Genomic DNA, 23,779 nt, shown 5'->3' on the forward strand with positions numbered 1-23,779 from the left:
GTCCTACACATTTGTCCCAAATTTCCAGCCACTAGACAACCACTCACTGAGTGCTTACTTCATGCTGGACAGTGTGTGTGCTGAACTGGGGGTACGCAGATGAGGGCTCGGGTTCTTCCCTGTCATCCAGGAGCTCATGGATACTAGGGAAGACAGACTAAATGGACAGCCCAGGCAGTCACCACAGGTCCAGTGGAGCCACTTGGGGCAGTGGAAGAGGATCCTTCTGTTAGTGATGAGCAAGAATTGGCTGGGTGATGAAGGAAAGGCATTTTGCAGAAGACACTGTGACAGGTTGGCCCAGGGCAGTCAGCACCAAATAGGCCCAAGGAAGAGGCTTTGGGGCACCAACCATGGTAATGAGAGACTCTGTCTGGACACTGTCTCCTTCCAGAAGGACCCAAGTATGTCTGCCACAACGGACAACTAACATGGAGTGTAGGGCAGGCATGGGAATATGAATTTCACCTCAGTATTGAGCATTTAGTTTGCCACCTACTTGCTGTGTGACCTCAGGTGAGTTACTTAGCCTATTAGTGTCTCAGTGTCCCCACCTGTGGAAGGGAATGATGGTGATAACTCCCATCCTAAGCTTCTCTGTGAAGCTTGGATGAGTTGATGCACATGGAATATAGGGCCTGGCGCATGGTAACTTCTGGGTCCGTGGTAGCTTTTTTTATTATTTTTTCAGAGTGGGCCAACTGAAAGAGAATTCTTTTAGTTTGGGAAAAGAGTATAAAGGAAAGATTGCAAAACTTCAACAACCCAACCATTAACCCCAGCAACCTTCAGGGTGGGTGGAACCAGGCAACATACCCTAGGGCCCACTACAGGGAATGAGGAGCCTTGAACCATCACATCCAGAAACCAAGTAAGGGCCCCAGAAGCAGGGCAGGGTTTCCTATAGTGAGCTGTGGCCAGCCCTGATGACCACCACTACCACCACTAGGCACGCAGGGTCCCAGCGGGGGCTGAGCAAAGCTGGGAGCTGCTCCCTGGGCTTCTTGCTGGAGGGAGATGCTGCAGATCTCCTGTGTTCTTCTCTCCCCACACCTCTCTTGGCGTTGAGATAGCTGAGTCATGTAAGGCAGGGTTTGCACATGCACTGGGGTCACATCAGCCACAAACTCCTGCCTCTTGCTGTCACTGTGTCCTTTTGAAGGTCAGTGGTGGGGTGGGGGTGGAGGGTGAGAACAAGATGGATACCGAGCAGAGGGTGACGTCATTCCCCCTGCCCTGAGGGTGAGGATGCTTGGGTTGTTTCTGTCAAATCTTTAAGCAGTTGGGGCGCCTGGGTGGCTCAGTCGTTAAGCGTCTGCCTTCGGCTCAGGTCATGGTCCCAGGGTCCTGGGAACCCACATCGGGCTCCCTGCTCAGTGGAGAGCCTGCTTATCCCTCTCCCTCTGCCTGCTGCTCACCCTGCTTGTGCTCTCTCTCTCTCACTCTCTCTCTCTCTGTCAAATAAATAAAAAATCTTTTAAAAAAAATCTTTAAGCAGTTGTTGCTCCTTTTAAGGCTAGATATGTTCCTTCAGGTGAGTTGCAAAATTGAAAAGGTGCTCCATCCCCCATTCAATCATTAAAAGCCCAACCAGTGAATCAGACAGAATGGGACTCAGTCGGGTCTATTTCCAGTGCTCCAGGCCCCACAAGTAGGCTTGGAACAGGGCTTCCCTTACTCAACCTCACACTGAAAAGCACCTTAGCAGCTCCTTTTAATGAAACAACCATGGAAATCACAAGCACAGCTAGGCAACCCCTCAGAAGCTCAGGGGCCATCCTCATTTCTTAGCACCCCTCCCCCCACCCCAGTCTCTGGCGGTGTCCACCTCACCTGCGTGTGTGTAATCATAATTACACAAAAGCAGACAGGGTGAGGGCTTTCTCCTGCTGTCATAAATCTCTGCAGATTCAAAAAGCAAACACAAAGAGCCCCAGCTCAGAGATTCTCTGGGCCAAATTCAGCAGCAAGATATTTTGGAATTGTTGATCTGAGGTTTTCGTGCCTGTCCTTCCTCGGTTCCCAACCCCTTGCCCCTTTATTGTGAATGCACCTCTTTGCTTCCCACCCACACAGATCAGTGAAGAATTTCTCCTGAGCAGTGGTAGGTCCAACAGGGCCATTACTGGGAGAGAAGCCCTTGACTTTGCCAAGAAATGTATCCCCCTTTATTGTCACTTTCATCTCCAGGTGGATCCTTGGTTCTCCACTCAGTGCTTCTCTTTCTGAATTCCCCTTTCTCTGAGAACTCATCTGTGCCATAGCTTTAACCATTCGCCCCCGAGCTCGTGACGGAGGGATGAGGCCCTTTCAGGGTGCCCAGCACAGTGCCTGGTGCACAGCAGGTTTCTCCCAGAGGGTCCAGCACAGTGTCCGGTGCACAGAAGGCTGAGTGCAGTCCCTGCCACATAGTAGGCTTCTCCCAGAGGACTGAGCACAGTACCCAGTGCACAAGAGGCTTTTCACAGGGTGCTGAGCACAGTGCCTGGCACATGGTAGGCTTCCTAGTAAATGTGTACAATTACTTAGCAATACCACCTCTAGGAATCCATTCTTTTTTTTTTTTTTAAGATTTTATTTATTTATTTGGCAGAGAGACAGAGCACAAACAGGGGGAGCAGGAGAGGGAGAAGCAGGCTCCCACTGAGCAGGGAGCCCGATGCAGGGCTCGATCCCAGGACCCTGGGATCATGTCCTGAGCCAAAGGCAGATGCTTAACGACTGAGCCATCCAGGCACCCCTAGGAATCCATTCTCGATCACATTCTGTGCTCTCTCTAGGTGATTAGACTCTCCTTGGTTTCTACCATCTCCGTTTCTTTATCTGTAAAATGAGGAACTTTCCCCTGGCAGGATTGTCTGAGGGGCACCACCGTGGTCCAATCATACGGGTCAGCAGAGGGAGAGGAGACCAGCAGAGCCTGGGGCTATGATCCACCTTGTCTGCACCCGCTCACCTGGCTGGGATTCGCTCCCCACCTCCCGCTACCTACTGAAATCCTTCCCTTCCATCAACCTCCCTGCTGGGGACTGCCCACTTTGGTGCTCTCTGTCTCTCTCTCTCTCTCTCTCTTTCTCTTTCTCTCCTCTTTACTTTTGAAGTCCTTATAGTGAGATGCACATGCTCAAAGCTTCTAATTCTTCTACTTGATTTCAAGCATAGTCAGACAGAGAAGGGGCAAGGGCTGTAAAGGTGAGATCTCTATTACAACTATTTCCCCCCATTCCCTTTACAACGCCTGGCTGAAGGCTGAGAAAGCGGTCAAAAGAAGCTTACCAATTGACTGGCTTACAAAAGAATTTGCATCTCAAGAAATTTTATGTTATTATTTTTCCCCTCATGTATCACCACAGAACACTGTAACAAACAAAATCCGTGGTCAGAAACCAAAGAGAAATCACTCTACATTGCACTCCTATTGCATATTAGTGGTTGGATTTTTTTTCCCACTTTCTTTTCATTTTTTGTCTTCATGCGCCAAGAATTTATACAAAGCTGTGATCACAGTGTAGCTAGAATTTGGCATTCTGCTTTTTTTCCACTCAATATGCCACTGTGGATATTTTTTCATTTTGTGACAGAATCTTCATAATTATCTTTTTTTTTTACGGGCTGCATAATACTCAAGCGTGTGGGTGTAGCATAATGCACTGAACTGTTTCCCTGCTGTTGATAACAGAGGCTGGTTCTGAAATCTCACTATTACAGACAATGCTATAATTCACCCTGTTGGTATATGTTGAGCACCTACCCTGAGGCAGAAGCAGTGCTTGGCTCTGTGACAGGCACTGAGCACCTGTTGCTTGTATCTTCTTCTGGATTCTTTGCTGAGGGTATGGTTGGTGGGACAGAGGGCATGAACCCATCTCTGGCTTCCTAGTCATTTTTGATGGAATCGTAGGGTCTCTGCTTAAACACATAAGGAATCGGTGGAAGTCACATTTGAAAGAAGCTGGTGTTGAGGCAGGTCTCAGATGCTGTCTCTTTCTGCTCTTCTTCTTTTTTTTAAAGATTTATTTATTTGACAGAGAGAGAGAGTGCGCACAAGCAGGGGAAGCAGCAGAATGAGAGGGAGAAGCAGGCTTCCCGCCAAGGTGGGAGCCTCATGCGGGGCTGGATCCCAGGACCCTGGGATCATGACCTGAGCTGAAGGCAGACGCTCATCTGACTGAGCCACCCAGGCGTCCCTCTTTCTGCTCTTCTGACATCAGCATGAATCACTGACTCGGTGCTAGAAGGGCAGCAGGTTGAGGACAGTGCAGTGATGAGGGAGGGGATGGAAAATTCTCCAGGGAAAATGGGGAAGGCAGGAGCTCTCTGGTTATGTACTGTCACTTACTTACTTACTTACTTATTTAAGATGTTATTAATTTATTTGAGAGAGAGAAAACACAAGCAGGAGAGGGACAGAGGGAGAGGGAGAAGCAGGCTCCCTGCTGAGCCGGGAGCCTGATGTGGGGCTTGATCCCAGGACCCTGGAATCACAACCTGAGCCACCCAGGTGCCACTCACTGTCACTCTTTTAGAAGAGTAGCCACCTCCTGACCCTCTTTGCCCATTGCTTCCCACATCCTACTACCTCCAGCTACTCTGGTCCTCTTTCAGATTCTTGAATTTACCAAGTCATTCCTGAGCCTGGACCTTAACACATGCTGTTCTGCCTGGTCAGAAATGCTGTCCCTATGGCCAGTTTCTCATCCTTTAATGTTCAACCCGAATCTCACTCTTTGATGGACTCTATGTCTGATCTCCCTGTCTGCATATGTTCACCAGCATCTTGCATTTCTCCACCAGAGCACATATCAAGAGTATAAATCAATATTATTTTTAAAATACTGTTTTTTGTCCCTCTTCCCCAACTAGACTCAAAGCTCCATGAAGGCAGTGACTCTCAAGGTGGTTTTTTTGGCCAGATCTGCCCTAGCACAGCACCTGGCCCATCACAGACACCTGGTATTAAGTTGGTCAGGGTATGAATGAGGAACGAATGCTTGCAAAATTATTGTTTGAGGGATTAAAGGCAAAGCCTGCTGGAGGGACAATGGCAGTTCATTTTCCAGACCACAGTTCAAGAGATTCAAGTTATAAGAAGGAAGAGCTACATGAAGGTTAGGAAAGTAGGCAAAGGTCCATCCAGGAAGTCTTTAAAATATGCCTGCAATGTCTAGATATCTGAGAAACAGGTGCTGAACCTCTAATATCTAGTTTGGAAGCTCTTTTTTCACACCCCACTGGAAATATCGGGACAACCTTAAATTCTGTGCAAATCTCTACCTTTAAAATTTAAAAAAAAATCTGAAAATCCAGACCATCAGAAGACTCTCCTTTCCAAAAGACTCCCCAAATTTCACCTAATCTGGTCTAAATCTATCCCCTTCAACAACCAGATCTCCCATCCTCTAAGTCCTTCAATTTGGAGAAAGTTGTTTCTTGATTATGATGCTAGACGGACAACTGACTTTCTCTGTGTCATACAATTTAGGGCCAGGAAATGAAGAGACCGAAACCACAGCTCTGAGACCTCTCTGAATCCCCTAAGGAGCTGGGAGTGGAGCGAGCCTGAGCATCAGCCCCCCCCCCCCCATTCTGAGCGGCAGCAAGGGTGTGACACACAAATCATCTCAAGGTAGCTAGGTTTCCCACCTGATTTCCCCTGTTGACACACACAGGGCCATAGTCAATAGCTTCAGGACCCCAGGTGGAGCATGGGTCAGGTTATAAACCCACGTTCCCCACCATGGGTCTGCACCCACCAGCAACCTGATCTCCCTACCTGCAGCCTCCCACCTCCCAGTCCTCCTCTACACACCACGAGTGACTCTTCAAAACTCGAATCTGATCGTGTCACCACTTTGTTCCTTCGGCGGCTCTCAGTCACACCCAGGTTGGAGTCCACATTTCCTTGGTCTGTCATGTGAATGAATGAGAAATAAACTTCTCGATGTAAAGGTCGTATCACAGCCACTATCATAATCTAGCTTGGCAAGTTACTCAACTGCACTGTTCCTCAGTTTTATCCTCTCCAAATTGGGGGGGGAGGCTGTCATAATAGGGTTGCTGAGAATTAAATGAGCTCATCCACATCAAGTATTCAGCACAGAGCTAGTAATACTCGGCCCCCGATATATGTTTACTATGATTGCTATTACTCTTATGATCATCAGCCCTCTCTAAATGAGTGCTACTCTTCTTTAAGAAAGAGAAGAGCAAGGACCAACCTGGTGCTCTTTAGAGCAAACACCTTACCTTTTCACTTCCTGCACATAGTCTGCATTTCTGTCAAAGAGGTGGGTCATGGAGTCTTTGATTGCTTCATGCTTGAAAGTAGAAGCTGTTCCAAAGACAGTCACATTGGGGATAGTGGAACACAGCTGAGCCACAGCTTGGCCCTGGAAGTGAAATGCAATAGACAAGTCACACAGGAGAGTTACCATCCAACAGCCAGTCTTGCTGGAGTAGAGTGGGGTTTCTCAACCTTAACCATTACTGACCTTTCTTAGGCTGGATCAGTCTTTTTGTAGGGGGCTGAAGTGGGCATTGTAAGATGTTTAGCAGCAACTTTCACCTCTGACCTGCTAGGTACAAGTAGCACCCCTCGGTTTTAATAACCCAAAATGTCTCCAGACATTTCAGAATGTCCCCTGGGGGACAAAGTCTCCCTTGGTTGATAACTACTGAAAAACCCCAGTACCAAGACTTAACTATTATTTTACCACACTGAACCTCAGGTTCCTCATCTATAAATTAGCAATAATGGTACCTACTCCATAGGGATCTTGGGAGATGTCTTAGCTTGGATCCCCCAGAAGCTGAGGCAAGGATTTGAGAGTAAATACTCTATCTGGAATATGACCACAGGAAATACCAGGGTATCGAGACAGAAAGAGAAGGCAGCCAATAAACGGTGTGCTATCAAGTCAACACCCACCATGGGTAAATGGAACTCAGTCCTTCTGAGGAATTCCCTGAACAGGTGTAGAATATACCTCAGAGTTATCCCCAAACACATGGTGAGGAGGCTGGAGGATTTATTCCCTAAATTTCCATCTGCTATCAGTCGAGAGTTGCTTCTGCAACAGTAACTCCTAGGTACATCTGGCTTGTTTTCATGGGCCAAGCACACTCCCACTGCCAGACTCGAAGCCCTAAGTATGCAACCTTCAGCAACATTGAATGCAGAGAAGATATGGTGACAGCATCCACTCTGGGGCATGTTAAATGAGGCAATGTGTAACACGGGCCAAGCACCTGGCCCCAAACACGATACTTAATATAAATTACTCAATAAATCTTAATCCTCTGTTCCCTTTTGTGGCTGAGATGTCCAGGCATATAAAGAAAAGGTGAATGCATGAGGTTTAAATATTGAATGGTCTAAGAGAAATCACAAACCCAGTTAGGAATGGGTGTTTTTTCCACATCCTTTCTCAGTATGGTCAGAAATGTAAGTCCTTGGACAAAATACTGTGATCATGTGAATTCAGAAACATTCCAGTAAAATCCAATTTGCTGCTAATGAAGGTGCATTCTAAAACCAAGTACTCTTTCCAGTCTTCTTTCTGCCATCATAAGGAGGCAGAGATTATTCGACCAAAGTCAACTGTGATATTAACTTCTGCCTATCACTTCATTACATGTGTTCATGTTGGTGGACTAAATCAGGTTGGCAGGTCTATTTTTGGAAATGTTATTCTTCCTAACACTGGCAATGAAAGGCAACATTGACAGAATCCTCGAATGTCAGGGTTAGAAGATCATCCAATTACTCCCTCCCTATCATTGTTCCACAGATGAGGGAAAGGTGACTCAGAAAGGTTAAGTAGACCCAGTTCTTCAAAGGCACATCGAGAATCAAAGCAAGGACTCCTAACTTCTGGTTCTTGCCATTTTCCGTAATGCCATGCCATCTACTTATTTTGACATTTTAAGCTAAGCAGACTTTGAAGCTGCTGCCTAAAATAGACACGTTACTGACTTGGGGTCAACATTTCAGAACATGGGCATGAACCTAAGACTCCAGTCAGACTATCATTCTTTCTTCTAAGAATACCTTTGATGTTTGGTTAATTTTTTTTTTTTATCACTTAATTTTAGAGAACAAAGAGGGGACTATCCTTCTTGATAAGTGGAAATATCAGCAACCAATGCAGCAATCCTCTAAAATCCAACAGGGCTTGAGCTAACCTCGTTTGTGCTGGGACGGGAGATGAGATCTAGTTCCAGTATCCGTGTGGACCCTCCTACCTGCTGTCCGTAGGCCACCATGACATTTATCCACTCAACTACTTTTTCCAAATTCCTATTATGTAATGGTCACACGGTTCGATGGATGGATGCAGGGGTGTCAGAAATGAGTGACACACCTTACTCTCTATTCTCTGGTCCCAAGTCCCCCACCGAGCCTTAGATTTGTGTATTGAATGACAACCTTGATGCCGGTCTCTACCTGGCTATCCAAAAACAACACATCAAAGTCAACTCATCCAAAACATAACTCTTGGCTATCACCAAACGAGTTACTCCTTATATTGCTTTGCTGGGGCCATTATAACAAAATACCACAGACCAGGGGGCTTACACAACAGAAATTTGTTTCACCATTCTGGAGGCTATAAGTCCAAAATCAAGGTGTTGGCAGGGTTGGTTCCTTCCAGTGGCTGTGAGGGAAGGGTCTGGTCCAGGCCTCTGTCCTTGGTTTGTAAATGGCTGTCTTCTCCCTAGGCCTCTTCACATGGTCCTCCCTCTATCCATCCCAGTGCTGTGTGACCCTCATTCCATGGTGTCCAACCTGTGTCCAAATTTCCCCTTCTTACAAGGATACTAGTCATATTGGATTAGGACCTACCCTCATTTAAACTTGATTATCTCTATAAAGACCCTACAGCCAGATGAGGGCACCTTCTGAGGTACTGGGGGTTAGGACTTCAACAAACGAATCAACAAACAAGATTCAACCCATAACATTCCTCTTACTGCATTTCCTGCCTCGGTGGATGAAGCTGAACCATTTACCTATCACTAGGCTAAAGACGGGAATCTGGGGGTCACCTGACTCTTCTTCCTCCTTCAGCTCCACATCTAGTTAGTGTATTGTTTCTACGCACATCTCTGTGACTATCACCTCTTAGTCTGGGTTGTTGAACTTCCTCACCTGGATGATGACAACACACTTCTGGCTGCCTGGCTGTTTCCAGGTGTACTTCACACCGTGGACAGATTGATTTTTCTCAAACACAACACTGAGCATCTCACTATTTGTCTCAAAGCTTCGCAGTGCCTACCATGGCTTTCAGAATGAAAAGCACACCCCTTTTTTTTACTTTAAAAATTTTAAAGATTTTTATTTATTTATTTGAAAAAGAGTGAAAGACAGCACGAATGGGGGGCGGGGCAGTGGGAGAAGCAGACTCCCCACTGAGCTGGGAGCCCGATGCGGGACTCAATCCCAGGACCCTGGTACCATGACCTGAGCCGAAGGCAGATGCTTAACCTACTGAGCCACCCAGGCACCCCTGAAAAGCACACCCTTAAGTTTATCCCACAAGCTGGCGCTCTGGGTTCTGACCCAGTCTACCTGAGAACATGCTGTCCCTCCACTTTTCTAGTATCTGCTCCCTAATAGAACATGGCACTTGATCTACCACTGATTGACATTCTCCATGATCCCAGTGCTGTGCAAGCCTCATTCCATGGTGTTCTCAGAATGAACCTTTAACCTGACTCTGCTGAGGAGGAGACTGAGTTTTACAGAGGTTAACACCTGGTCCAAGGCCACTAGGCTAAGATGGCAGACCTTGATCTGCTGTACTCACCAGCTGAGCAAGCTTGAGTAACATATCGGTTCTTCTGTTCATTCATCTTAATATGCAGAATGTAAGGCTATCTATCCTCTAAGGTTTTTGTGGGACTATTTGACATAATGCATCCAAGGGCTTAGATTCATTTACAACAGTGAATGCTCAGTATTTGCTGTTACTACTCCTATGAATACTATTATTATTTTTCTTGCTATTATGTCAGCAGTATCTGACAGTATGTCAGCAAATCTACTGTCCTGCTCTCCTGAAGGTATCACGCTATTTTAACATGGACACTAGTTCCTAACATGCTGTCCCCTACCTATCATGCCTGTCCTTCCACTTCTGCCTTCTAATCACAGCCATTCCCCCTTAGGCAACCCTTCTTCCAGAAATCCTTTCCAGGTAGGGTCGCTTGCCTCTTTTTGTGCCACCATAGACCTGTAGTTCCTTCCTCCAGGACAGCGGCCACCATGGCCTTCTGGGACTGCTGAGCGACCCATCTGTGAGTCCCATGAGGCCAGGGACCATGACATATCAGGCTCTGACCTCAGTGCCCAGGGCAGAGCCTGGCATATAACAGGTATTTGGTAACACTTGTCAAATGGATGCATGAGAAAGTATAGGAATGTGATGTAACTGGGGGGGGGGCCCTCTCATCATTCTGCAGATTGCCATGTCCTTTAGCATTGCTGAGTAGGTGTAAAGCACAGATTCAATTAATGTATCGAGCATCTGACCTGAGCAGAACTTTACCATTTCTATTTTCAAGGAAAAGATACCTGTGGTAGCAAAATGAGACAATATAAGTAACTGGGTTACTTAGGTATTTATATAATTATATAACATAATATATGAGTATTTTATATAATATAAAATACAGAAATATAGAAATATATAATATGTATAATTAGAATAATATAAAGTTAGTATTATATCGACCATTCTCTAACACCATACACAAAGATAAACTCAAAATGGATGAAAGACCTCAATGTGAGACAGGAATCCATCAAAATCCTAGAGGAGAACATAGGCAGTAACCTCTTTGACGTCGGCCCCAGCAACTTCTTTCAAGATCCCTCTCCAAAAGCTAGTGAGACAAAAGCGAAAATGAACTTTTGGGACTTCATCAAGATAAAAATCTTTTGCACAGCAAAAGAAACAGTCAACAAAACAAAGAGGCAACCCACAGAATGGGAGAAGATATTTGCAAATGACACTACAGATAAAGGGCTGGTATCCAAGATCTATAAAGAACTTCTCAAACTCAACACCCAAAAAACAATAAGTCAAAAAATGGGCAGAAGATATGAAAAGACACTTCTCTGAAGAAGACATACAAATGGCTAACAGACACATGAAAAAATGTTCATCGTCATTAGCCATCAGGGAAATTCAAATCAAAACCACATTGAGATACCACCTTACACAAATTAGAATGGCAAAAATGGACAGGGAAAGAAACAACAAATGTTGGAGAGGTTGTGGAGAAAGGGGAACCCTCTTACACTGTTGATGGGAATGCAAGTTGGTACAGCCACTTTGGAAAACAGTGTGGAGGTTCCTCAAAAATTTAAAAATAGAGCTACCCTCTGACCCAGCAATTGCACTCCTGGGTATTTACCCCAAAGACACAGATGTAGTGAAAAGAAGGGCCATATGCACCCCAATGTTCATAGCAGCAATGTCCGCAATAGCCAAACTGTGGAAAGAGCCGAGATGCCCTTCAACAGATGAATGGATAAAGAAGATGTGGTCCATATATACAATGGAATATTACTCAGCCATCAGAAAGGATGAATACCCAACTTTTACATCAACATGGATGGGACTGGAGGAGATTATGCTAAGTGAAATAAGTCAAGCAGAGAAAGTCAATTATCATATGGTTTCACTTATTTGTGGAACATAAGGAATAGCATGGAGGACATTAGGAGAAGGAAGGGAAAAATGAAAGGGGGGAGGAAATCGGAGGGAGAGATGAACCATGAGAGACTATGGACTCTGAGAAACAAACAGGGTTTTGGGGGGTGGGGAGGGAGGATGGGTTAGCGTGGTGATGGGTATTAAGGAGGGCATGTACTGCATGGAGCACTGGGTGTTATACGAAAACAATGGATTGTGGATCACCACATCAAAAACTAATGATGTATTGTATGGTGACTAACATAACATAATAAAATTTAAAAAAAATTTTATGTATATATATATGTATAATCAGTATTATATAAGCATACATATATAAGTAGTAATATCTGATATTATAATATTCTACTTGTAATACATAATTAGTATAATATCACATAGTCATATATAATATATAATTAGCATAACATGCAAGTATTATATATAATATTACATCATAACTTGTATTATCATATAAATAATTCTGGGTGGAAAAGCACATTCAGTGGACATTTGTTTGTAGCACCCCCTGCTTTGAGCTCTCTATTAACTCACTAAGGCAATGGGAGGCCCTTGCAAGATCTTCAGTGATCTAAAGTAAATAATACTCAGCATTCTGAAGTGAAGCAGAATGTGTGCTTTCCCTCACACTTACAGAAAATCTGTACTCCCCCTTCTCCGACTCCCAAGGTGAGTGCCAGATCAGCATCTAATTTATCCCTGTTTCTCCCACGTGCCTAGAAAATAGCATGGGCTCAGTAAACATTTGTGGAAGATGGAATGAATTTTCAATAACAAGGATTTTGCAATTTACCTACAGAGCCAGGACATAAAATGAACAAGACAATCCATTCTCCTAGCAACGGCAACAAATGGAGCTTTGCACATACTTGTTTTTAATTGATTTTCCTGTCCGTCTTTAGAATGTAAGACTCCTGCAGCGAGCCACTGCCACTCCTCCCTATGGCTAGCAAGACAGCGAGTACAGCAGCGGACAGCCCCTTTGCCTCTCCATATGCCACGTACTGTGCTTAAGTGCTTCGTTAAATCCTCAAACCACGTTTGGAGTAAATGCTTTTTTTTTCCCTTTTATACCTGAATGTGGAGATTCAGATGGGGAAAGGAACTTGTCCAAGGTAATATGGCTTGTAAGTGATACGGCCGGGGGGTCAAACTCAGGTCTCCCTGACTCCAAAGCCACTCTGCTATTATTAGTCTTCTTATCCATCCAGCTAAGCACTCCGAGTGGCTGACATGGAACTGAAGTCTTAGAGAAAACCACGGGTCCTTGGCATCAATCTGGAAGGCTTCTCTGAGCCACTCTTAGAATAGCTCTGTCTCAGGTTCATGTGGGTCAACAGACCTCAGCCAGCTCAATCCTAATTCCAGGGCCATCAGGGTCCCCTCAAGTAGAATACAACAATGAGAAATCCAGGGACAGTAGTTACAAGGGAGCTGTTTGGGGTCACTGAAATCTGACTCTTATCAACAGACTGGTGGTTCAAAGCAAGATCCTACTCCAGAAAAGCCAGGCACAGCAGACAGATGATTCGAGGAGCAAATGCGTCTACATAAAAGGCTTAGTATACTGCCTTGTACATACTAAGCACTCAATAAATGGCAGTTTTTTGCTATCATTGCTCTGGGATTAGGACTGAGCTTGGTAGAAATTCTGGTTACCCCTTCAATGGGAATTTAGGATAGATGATCCTGTCAGTGCACTGAGATTTAGAAATCAGCATCAGAGACTCAACTAAGTAAGACACAAAGCATGGATGGCTTTCTCTATAACACAAATCACATCTTCCTCCTCAGACTTATTTCTCATCATATACCCAAAGTCTAGCTTTGGCCGTTTGGAAAAATGCTCAGTCTTTCCTACATGTCATCCCTTTCTCACCACAGGACCGTTGCACAGGACTTTTCCCTGTCTTTTCTCCTGGCTGGTGTCTAGTCATCCTTCGAATCTTGGTCCCTCTGTTACTTCACTGAGTCATTCATTCCATCATTGGGACTATTTAATAAGTGCCTCTAACAGATTAGACATTGTGAGCAAGTTATATATGGTGCCTGTCATCTTGGAGCTCGCATTCTTGTAAAGACAACCATATTAATAAAATAAGTATAGAATTAAAAGTACAATTATACACCCAAACCAGGAGGCCGAGAACACCAGTTTCAAACACTGAACCACTGGGATAAGACCACATTTGTACACTACATTTTCCCAAATGTACAGAAAACGAGAGGCATGTACTAAAATGGACATGTGGGGGAAAGTATAGATAAAATGGAAACTACACTTGATCTCTATGTCCTCTTCAGTCCTAAGATTTCTAGCGCACACTGACCGGTTCTTCAAGTGCTAAAAAAAATCTTTCTGAAGAAGCATCTCAAAGAGAATGCAAGTTTGCTCATTACCCTAAGTCTGATGAAAAATGGAACTTTCTATTGCTAACTTGACCATTTCTGAAATCATTTTAAAAATAGGATTATGTTTATCTCTTCCAGAAGTTGTTTTCACTTTTAAACAGCTCACTTATGCAGAGTCAAAGAATGGAAAAGAATTAGCAAAGTGAGCTTGTGAAAGTACCGACAAGATTCCTAGGGTAAATGGTGAGGAGAGATTGTTTTCTTCCAAAGAATTGTCAGTTTCTCTTTTCATCTCCATCATTGCATAGAGGCACTTAGACTAAGAAAGCTAACTGAACGTTATCACAAAATCTCCTACATTGGATACCTGAGCCAGGCTTATGCTTTTCTTATGACAATATAGATTCCCACGTTGGGATTTAGACACAGGTTTAGGAACATTTATTTTAGATCAGTGCTGTCATTCGCTGTTCAACAATTCAGTTGACTCAATTGTTCTAAGGGGAAGAAATTCGGATCCCACTGTGGGGGCTGATCCATGTGACTCTCCTTCAAAGGCAGCAAAGAATATGCTATGTTCTCACCGAGTACACTCTAAGAATCAGTCAGGTTCCTTTTTCTTTATCTTGTTTGCACTGCAAACCTGTTGTTCTGCCCACGACACTCCCTTTAACATTCATGTGCAGAGAATTCCAACAGCAAGGAGCCTCAGCGGCACCCGGCTGAAGGACAAGACAGAAGGAGGAGTCAGTTGCTCAAGACAGAAGTATGGAAACTTTTTTTTAATCCAAAAAAGCAGTAGACACATTCCAGGGAAGACGTGGTAGATAATATCTTTACTTCCTACTTTTATTTATTATATAGATCAGTGCTTCTCAGTAGCTGGTGCTGGAACCAACAGCACCAACATCATCTGCAGTCTTGAGAGAAGGTTCCACCGCCCCTCAGGGGTGCCTGGCAGGCTCAGTCGGTTAAGCGTCTGCCTTTGGCTCAGGTCATGATCTTGGGGTCCTGGGATCGAGTTCCGTGTTGAGCTCCCTGCTCAGTGGGAAGTCTGTTTTTCCCTGTTCTTTTGCCCCTCCCCTCACTCCTGCTTGCTCACTCTCTCTCTCTCTAATAAATAAATAAAATCTTTAAAAAAATAAAAAAAACGAAGGCTCCACTCCAGACCTACAGAATCAGAAATTCTGGGGGTGGGGCCTGAGAATCTGAATTTTAACAAGCCTTCCAGAAGATTCTGATGCAGCTCACAGTGAGAACCACTGATATATATCATCTTTAATGGCGCTCACTCTACTCCACATGATTTGGATGCTGAGGCCCCCATGATGCTCAGAATATCTTAATATCAGATATTTTATTTAAAACCAAGTTGGGCCTTATTATTAATATAGATTTATAGTATTTATAATTCTAACGTGCAACCCTTGCTGAGGGTCCAGCACTCTATAAAGTTTCCCTTCTACCAGTTTGGTCAATGATGGCATCATAACAACCCCCTTTTCCTAGTTGGGGTTGACATCACAGCCTATGGGCTGCAATGTGGGATCCTGTAGATCAAGCATGACTAACACTGTGTCTGTGAGTCAGAGGTGCAAGAAGAGAAAATAATTTGCCATCCCCATTAGCAGGGTCTGAAGTTCTGGACGCTTGGAGAAATTCCGCCCCCCGCTCCGTGGGCCTCAGCTCTGCTGCTGAACATCCAGGTTTTCCAAGCCATTCACAGCCCTGCCCATCAGACGACTGCAAGGGTGAATATTTAAACCTTTTTCTCTGCTCATACTGCACTGAGCTCCTTCCAGAGGCACTCAGTTGAGACGCAGTAGGGCAGAGCGGTGAAGAGTGTAGGTTTATTTATTCAACCTCATCTGCTCGGAGTTCCCTGTATGCCAGGCAGGGTCTATATGCTCCACAAACACAGCTCATCTGATCTGTATGATGGTGTCCAAGAGGCTGAGGACTATTTCACCCGCATTTTCAAGATGAAAGAACTGAGGCACAGAGCAGTTATGTAAATGCCCAAAGTCACACAGTAATACCTGAGACAAGAACCGAACCCACAGTGTCTGGCTCCAGGACATTAGTGGGTCCAAAGGCTGAAGGGAGAGAAGGAACCATCTCTTACTGGCTAGTCAAGCCCTGCAGGCACTTTATACATCTCATTTTACCCTCCCAATGTCATAATCCCACCATGAAGACAGGCTCAGAAAGTCAGTACTAGCAACCAGAAATAATGGGATTTAGACCCACGCCTCCTTGTCACGAAGCCTCGGTTCTTTGTTCTTGACCACCAGTAGAGGGAATAGAGATGAGACACATCAGAGGTTGCAGAGCAAGCTAAAACTCCTGAGCCCCACACCTGATTCGGTCCTGGTGCGGCCACCTAACCTGGCTGAGCTTCAGATTCCTCTTCTGTAAATCAGGGATGACAAGGTCTATTTCACGAGGTCAAGTGTGGGACAAAGGAGACTACATAAGTGATACGATTCCCCAGGGTAGACCCAGAGCAAGTTCTCAATAATCAAGTTTTCCCCCATTGCCGTCCAAAGCCACCTCTTCCAGGAAGCCCTCCTGGGGATCCTCAGAAGGGGTTAATGTCTCCTGCTTTGCCCCCAAAGTCACACACATCACTACTCAACCATCTTTTACTCTGCTGTGATGATTCTTCTCTCCCTTCCCCTCCTCGCTCACCTCCTCCCTCTCCCTCCTCCTTGACCTCTGTCTCTCTCTCTTCCTTTTGAAAAAAATACCTCTTTTTGCATCTCCCACCAGGTGTCAGCTCCTTACAGGGAGGACCACATCTTACTGCCCTCTGTCTTGCACATTAAGCCCACTGCTTAGTTCTCAGTGACTGTGTGTTGAATGTAGGAAATAACAGTAAACAGAAGTTTGGAGAACAAATAGCAAAGGTCAGAGAGGACTCTCAAGGTCAGAGGGTGATCCAGGGCTGGGACTTGGGATATAAGCCCTTCTTTGCTTTATTCCTCGGTTGGATGTGGACAAAGTCTACTCTCCACCCAACTGGCATCAGAGATGGGGGGAAACTTATGTGCCTGCCAAGAGTAAATATTTTCTTGTTTTTTCTTTTCAACCATACACATGGAACAGGGAGAAAGGTAAGATGAGGGAGGGATAGAGAAAGAACGTTAGAGTCAAACAGGTGTGGCCATAGAAATCTATTTCTCGCAGAGCCACCAGCGCCTTATTACAATTGGGTCACAGCGTTGGTTCCTCCCAGCTCAGTGTCTTGCAGACGCTGGCCTGGCTTTGCCCCTCCCACCCATGCACACCGGCCAGTAGAGGCCTGCTTCTGAGAATCTGGTCACCTCTGGGGACAGGGGGATGTTGTGAAGGGATTTGGCAAGAATGACTCCCATGCCAGGCATGAGCCTAGCTCCCCACCTGATGCCTAAAGCCCTTGGTCTCAGCACAGCTGGGTTTCCTAAAGACCGTGCGTCACCAAGCAGGCAGCTTGGGGACTGAGGGTGGGAGGGAGGTGGCTTTCGCTTTTCCATAGTTCCTCCTAGGAGGTGGTCCCATGAACACAGGGTCCAACTGGGATGATGTACTGGTAGCAGCTCGGCCTTCTGCTCTGATTGAGAGGGAAGCCGGTCTGGTATCACGTCATGGTGTTTGAGGGTCCAACGCCATGGTGCATTTTTGTTTGAGCAATAAGGAAGGGCAGCCGGGGCGCCTGGGTGGCTCAGTCGTTAAGCGTCTGCCTTTGGCTCAGGTCATGATCCCGGAGTCCTGGGATCGAGCCCCGCATCGGGCTCCCTGCTCTGCGGGAAGCCTGCTTCTCCCTCTCCCACTCCCCCTGCTTGTGTTCCCTCTCTCGCTGTTGTCTCTGTCAAATAAATAAATAAAATCTTTAAAAAAAAAAAAAGGAAGGGCAGCCCCAAGACAGGGGTCGAGAGAGATGCAGAAGTAGGGCCTTAGGGAAATAGATTGTATGAGGTCCTCCCTTCCAAACAAGACCCGAAGTAGGCTGGCTCCAAAGGGAGCCCTGGACACACAGCAGCAGAAATGCTGAGTCCTGGGGCACCTGGGTGGCTCAGTTGGTTACGTGGCCGACTCTTGATGCTCCATGCTAGGTGCAGAGCCTGCTTAAGACTCTCTCTCTCTCCCTCTTACCTCATCCCTCTCTCTAAAGAAAGAAAGGAAGGAGGGGAGGGGAATCCTGAGTCCTAACCCTCCTGCGATTTCAGCTTGAGTTGCTCATATTAGCAGGAAGGGCCAGAGCACAGCATCTCCGAGGACCTACATGAAGCAGCTCAGCATACAGGCAGAGAACAGGGACTTTAAAAAAACTTGGAGTGAGATTAAAAGAAAAAAGCTGTACATATTTAATATATACATCTTCCTGAATTTCATGTATACATCCCATGAAACTCTTCACAGTAAGCAGTGTTACCAACTTAACCATCACCTCTAAAATGTCCTCCTACCCTCTGTTCTTTTTTTGTGATAACATTTAACTGAAGATCTGCCTTCTTCACAAATGTTTAAGTATTCAGTGCAGTATTGTTAACCAGAGGCTCCCTGCTGGACAGGACACCGCTGGGACTCGTTCATCGCGAATAACTGAAACCACACACCCTTTGATACATCCCCACTCCACCTCCTCTAGCCCCTGGCAGCCACCATCCCACTCTCTGCCTCTGTGAACTTCAGATTCCTGATCTAAGTGGGATCATGTAGGATTCATTCTTCTGGCTGTGGCTCACTTCCCGTAGCATAACGTCCTCCAGGTTCATCCATCCTCCTCCTTTTTTAGGGCTGAATGATATTCTATTGTATGTCTGTACCACGTTTTGCTTATCCATTCATCTGTTGAAGGACATTTAGGTTGTTTCCATGTCTTTGTTATTGTAAATAATACTGCAGTGAACATAGGAGTGCAGACATCTCCCCGAGATCCCGATTTGAGTTCTTTTAGATGGATACCCAGAAGTGGAATTGCTGGATCATACAGCAGCTCTATTTTTAATTTTTTGAGGAGCCTCCATAGTGTTTTCCATAATAATGGTTGTACCAATTTGCATTCCTACCCACAGTGTACAAGGGTTCCTTTTCATCCACATCCTTGCCAACACTTATCTTTTTTTTTTTTTTTTTGAGAATAGCCATCCTAGTACGGGGGCGGTGGTATCCCATTGTGGTTTTGATTTGCATTTCCCTGATGACAAGTGATCACGAGCACCCTTTGAGTGAGGCAGACCTGAATCTGAAACCCTGATGTACCACTGCTGGGCTGTGTGAGTTTGGACAGATACTTCATCTCTCTGAGCTGCAGTGGTCTCATCTATAAGATGGAGAATGAGCTAACTATGCAAAGTCTCATGGAGAATGAGCTAACTATGCAAAGGAGTGCAGACTCCTAAATGCTTAGGACAGGGCCAGGCAGGTAGTACAGTTAGGGCCCTTCTGTTCTTCCCACACTAAAGATTGCTACATGCTATGTTACGGTCTTCAGCCTGCGAGTTCTAGGTTATACAGCTTCTTCGCAGGCCCTCTGGGATTTATGATTGTCAGCTGCAGGGCAGGTAGCTGGGTTGGAAGGGTTTGATTTATGGCCGCCACTCCCCACTCCCCTACCTCCTGGCAGGCCCAGCTGTGAGCTCTGGCAACTGGAATGTGGGCATCTATATTGTAAATTTTTCCAAATTTCCTGTAAATTACATGTTTTGGCATCTTAAAAAATCTTTCTGGCCGGGGAGACTGTCCTTCCCTGGGCTAGCCAATCTTAGAAATACAAAAAGGGCTCAGTTAGGAGCATGCCATCAATATGCAAACTGACCAGCCCAGAGCGAGACAGCCTCTATCTGGTCCATATACCCCAGAAGGAAATATTCCTCTGCCTGGATCACCCCAGGGCCAGATACCAGGCAAATAGAGACCATCCCTATAGCCCAGACCCCACTGAAATTATTCACACTAGCCTAAGCTGCCCACACTGCTCTGCCTTGCTTTTCCACAGAAACCCCAATAAAGACCATTGCTTAAGTGCATCCACCGCTGCTGTCTTCTGCCTCCTGACCACCCTCCTGACCACCCTGGTGTCTTTCCCATGTGGTCCTGTGTGCCTCCATGTCTTTAGGACCTGTGAGTGTAATAAACGTTATTTCCCCCAGCCTCTCCTCTGTCTCCTCTTGTGGCCACATCTGACTGACCATCTAATAAAGGAATACAAAACAGCATCCCTCTTTTGTCCCAGGGGTTGAGTGTTTTTGTGCAGTGTACAACTTGCCCAACTGCACATGGTGACCTTACTACCCAGCCCTCATGGGGATCATATCAAGTCTTGTGTCTCTCATCAGTACCACTTTCCAACTGATGGAAACCACGGGTGGCCATAGACCAACCCCTAGTTCATAGACTCCCACATTGCCTGAGACTTGGATTCCAGCAACCACGTGACAGGAATCCCAGCCAGGGAGCCAGTCCAGCCCACCAGATGGCAAAGTCTCCTTCATGGGGCTCTAAATCATGGTGGGGCAGAACCACTTCCAGGCTGGCTGCCTTCCACGCAGTGCATCTGGATAAATTTCCTGGATGATTACATTTGCATGGTGGGATGCCGGATTCACATTTCCAGCCAAATGACAATTTGTACCCACAGTTTGGAACTGTGGCTTTGATAAATGCATCTATTTCAACCAAAACCTTGTTAGGTAGAGTGATCATAGAATTTCTCATCTAAATTGGGATATTCTTTGAGAGTGAAGGGGGATACTATTATTACCTTTTCCCATCCAACAGGTATAAACTGGAAGTGTCCTAGGCAGATTGGGTCACCCTACCTATTCGAGCAGCCACCCTAATATTAAGTCAAGGAAAATCAAGGTAGCCAGAAGAGGAGAGCAAAGGTGTAGGCATCTGTGGGACTTGGACTTTGATCCTTGGATCTACCACTCATCACTTGAGGGACAGCGGCCCAATTATTCTGAACAGACAGCTTATCTTTAACATTGGGATAATGGTACCTACCTCACAGGGTTGACCCGAGTGTTAAGTAGTCATATAGAGAGAAAGCTCTGCACAGGGTCGAGTACAAAGCAGGGACTTAGGAAGTATAAGCTTGTGTGCCCCACTCCCCTCTTTGCCCATGGACTACATTGTCTGCACCCCAACTGCAGAGATTTGGGAAGATGAGGTGCCTCAGCGCTGAGCAGAAAGTAAGCATCCTCACTCGGATGATGGTTTCCACACCTCAGCAGTCTGCCTGCGTGCCTTTTCCTGAGTGTCCCTGTTCACTGAAGTCACCTCATTAACCAGGCCTCTGGACAGGAACAAGAGCCTGACCTTCTGATAGGGTCGACAGCTTCACCGGGAAGCATCTGCCCTGGGCATGAAATACCCAAACTCTCAAAGCACTGCTCTCCCCTGCCTGCCCTCGGAGATCATGCGTCGAGACTCTTTCTGCGGCTTCCCACCCCTTGGCTGAGGTTCTGAACCTGGCATTGCAGAGCCCATCCCGGCAGGGGGTGGCATCGGATGCCTCTGGATAAGAGCACGTTTAATCTTCGGGCCTGTGAGGAATCGAAGTGCACAGAAGCCGGTCTCCAGAGGGGAATTCCCACGGGGATGTTTAGCCCTATCCGCCCACCGGCCGCTTTCTGCCTCTCCATCCTCAGACCCGCTCTCTCTAAAGAGCAGCTCACTTCCCAGTGCTTGGTCCTGCTGTTTCAAATCAACAGCACACTTTCAAAGTTAACTGACTTTCTTTGTAAATGCAATAAGTATAAAATTACTCCACGCTTGATATTGTGTATCAAGCTGTCTCTCTTGCTTACAGTGACACCACCAGGCCCAGCACTAGGTCTTTAATGGCCTCTGTCGGGACCCCACCTGTCTTTGCCTAGCACCAGGCACACACAAGGTGTCCATAAAAATGTAGGAATGAATGAATGCAAGAGAATCTCTTCACATTTTTTCCTTCTCTGGCACATCTCAGTAAGGCGGCATCCTGTTCCTTTCATGGTTTGCTTTTCACAGTCCCACCAGTTTTACGTTTATCTGTTGTACCATGCAGCACATGAATCAGGGCGCTGTGCTCTGTGCATACTTAATTCGTGCCACACACTGCGCAGGGTTCTGGGAAAACTAGCAGCAGGCAGAAGGTTCTGGACACGGATTGCCTATGGAATAGCCCTGACTATACTTACCAGCCATCTGGAACTGGGTGAGTCACATGAGCTTTCAGAACATTAGCTTCCGCACATGTGCATGGTAACGGTGCCCACCCCTCGGTGGGTGTGAGGGTGACAGATGTGATCCCGTAAAGGGCTGGGCATCCTGCCTGCACCAGCCAGATTATGGTCGAGGACTTTGATTCCTCTTCCATTTCTCCAACAAAGTCTCTGACCAGGCAGTCACACACGGTGGGACAAGGAGGGAGGACCACGAAGAGCACTGAAAGCCTAGATTTGGAGTCTTCCAGACCTAAGGATGTTTTTGGTCCATGCCCTCCACCCACCCATCTGGTGCAGAAAGCCTGACTCTGCTCCCGCTATGTACTCCCAGGATGCAAACTGATGAGACAAGAGTGGAGAATGAATGGCCTCCCCAGTTAGCCCATTCTGTTTTGGGGCAATTCTATGGCTCTGAGGTTCTCATTTACATTGTGCTATGGGAAGCCTCTCTGTAGGTTTTGTTCCCAGGAGGCATGGCACACTAAACAATATACTTAGGGGGTCTCACAGCCTATATTACTACTCCATTGATATTCCTAACATCATTCCTACATCCCGAATCCTTTTTTCCAGCCTGTGTCCAATCCCTCCAATTCTTGTCATTGGCAAACAGAACTATGTCCAGTGGACAATGGCCTGTAGGATGGAAATCCTCTGAAATGTGGCATGGTGGGACCATCTCCCTCCACTTGAGCATTGGCAGTTCTAGATATTTCTGTGTTCACAGCCTACTTTCATATAACAGAACTTGAATAGGTCAAAAAGATGAGAAGAGCACCAAAAAAAGTAGGGAGAAATTCCGTTGCTGCTCACAATCACAGTGTAGCAATATCTCACGGTCTCTGCTAAGGCCGCAGCGTCATCCTACGGTCTCCTGGTTTCGCCACCCGATTTTAGAACTGCTGAGTAGCTGATCAGGCTCTCTTTCCATGTCCGCATAAGACGAATGTCTTGCATGGCCCCGTAAATAGGTATTCTTCTTTAGGCAGCTGCATCATTTAACCTTCTCGTTTTACACACGGCGAGTAGTATCACGTGATCTGCTGCATTTTCGAGCTCTCTCAAGTCCACACTCTGGTGGGCAGGCACGCTGTGCATCCTCAGTTATAGTAAGGATGCACATGGGTCCATTATTGCCAAGCTTCTGTGCACCGCTGCTACGGTATGAGAGCAACCCAATTCGAAGACCACAGGTTTGTATGTCAGAAGCATGGGGGACAGAGGGAGGGGGGGACGGTTTGGCTTTTGGCCCCATTCCCCCCGTCACACACCCACTGCTTTTGGCCACTAAATATGTCTAGGTTGCAGTCAGCAAAGGAGCTGAAGGTGAACCACTCCCAGTTTCCAAGTTTCCTGTCAGCTTCCTCATTCCCAAAGAGCTCCCGGCAAGAGTGAAGCTATTATTTCCCCAAGCACAGCACAAACTCTGAACATCTTCGTAAGCTCTTCTGATACATGAGAGGAAGAAATGTCACGTTTTGCAGTGGAAGGATCTATTCTGATTTA

The 23,779-nt window shown here is 46.1% G+C and overlaps 1 protein-coding gene across 1 annotated transcript in view; it reads right to left on the reverse strand.

Moving 5' to 3' along the window:
• The window catches only part of VAT1L (vesicle amine transport 1 like), a 140,372-nt gene that overhangs the window by 74,898 nt on the left and 41,695 nt on the right, over positions 1-23,779 (reverse strand). Inside the window, exon 4 of the mRNA XM_032389747.1 lies at positions 6,247-6,389. Within this exon, the coding sequence (XP_032245638.1) occupies positions 6,247-6,389 (143 nt within the window). The remainder of the gene's footprint in view (positions 1-6,246; positions 6,390-23,779) is intronic.

The sequence above is a fragment of the Phoca vitulina genome, unplaced genomic scaffold (genome assembly GCF_004348235.1).
Source record: "Phoca vitulina isolate PV1807 unplaced genomic scaffold, GSC_HSeal_1.0 scaffold56, whole genome shotgun sequence".
NCBI lineage: Eukaryota > Metazoa > Chordata > Mammalia > Carnivora > Phocidae > Phoca > Phoca vitulina.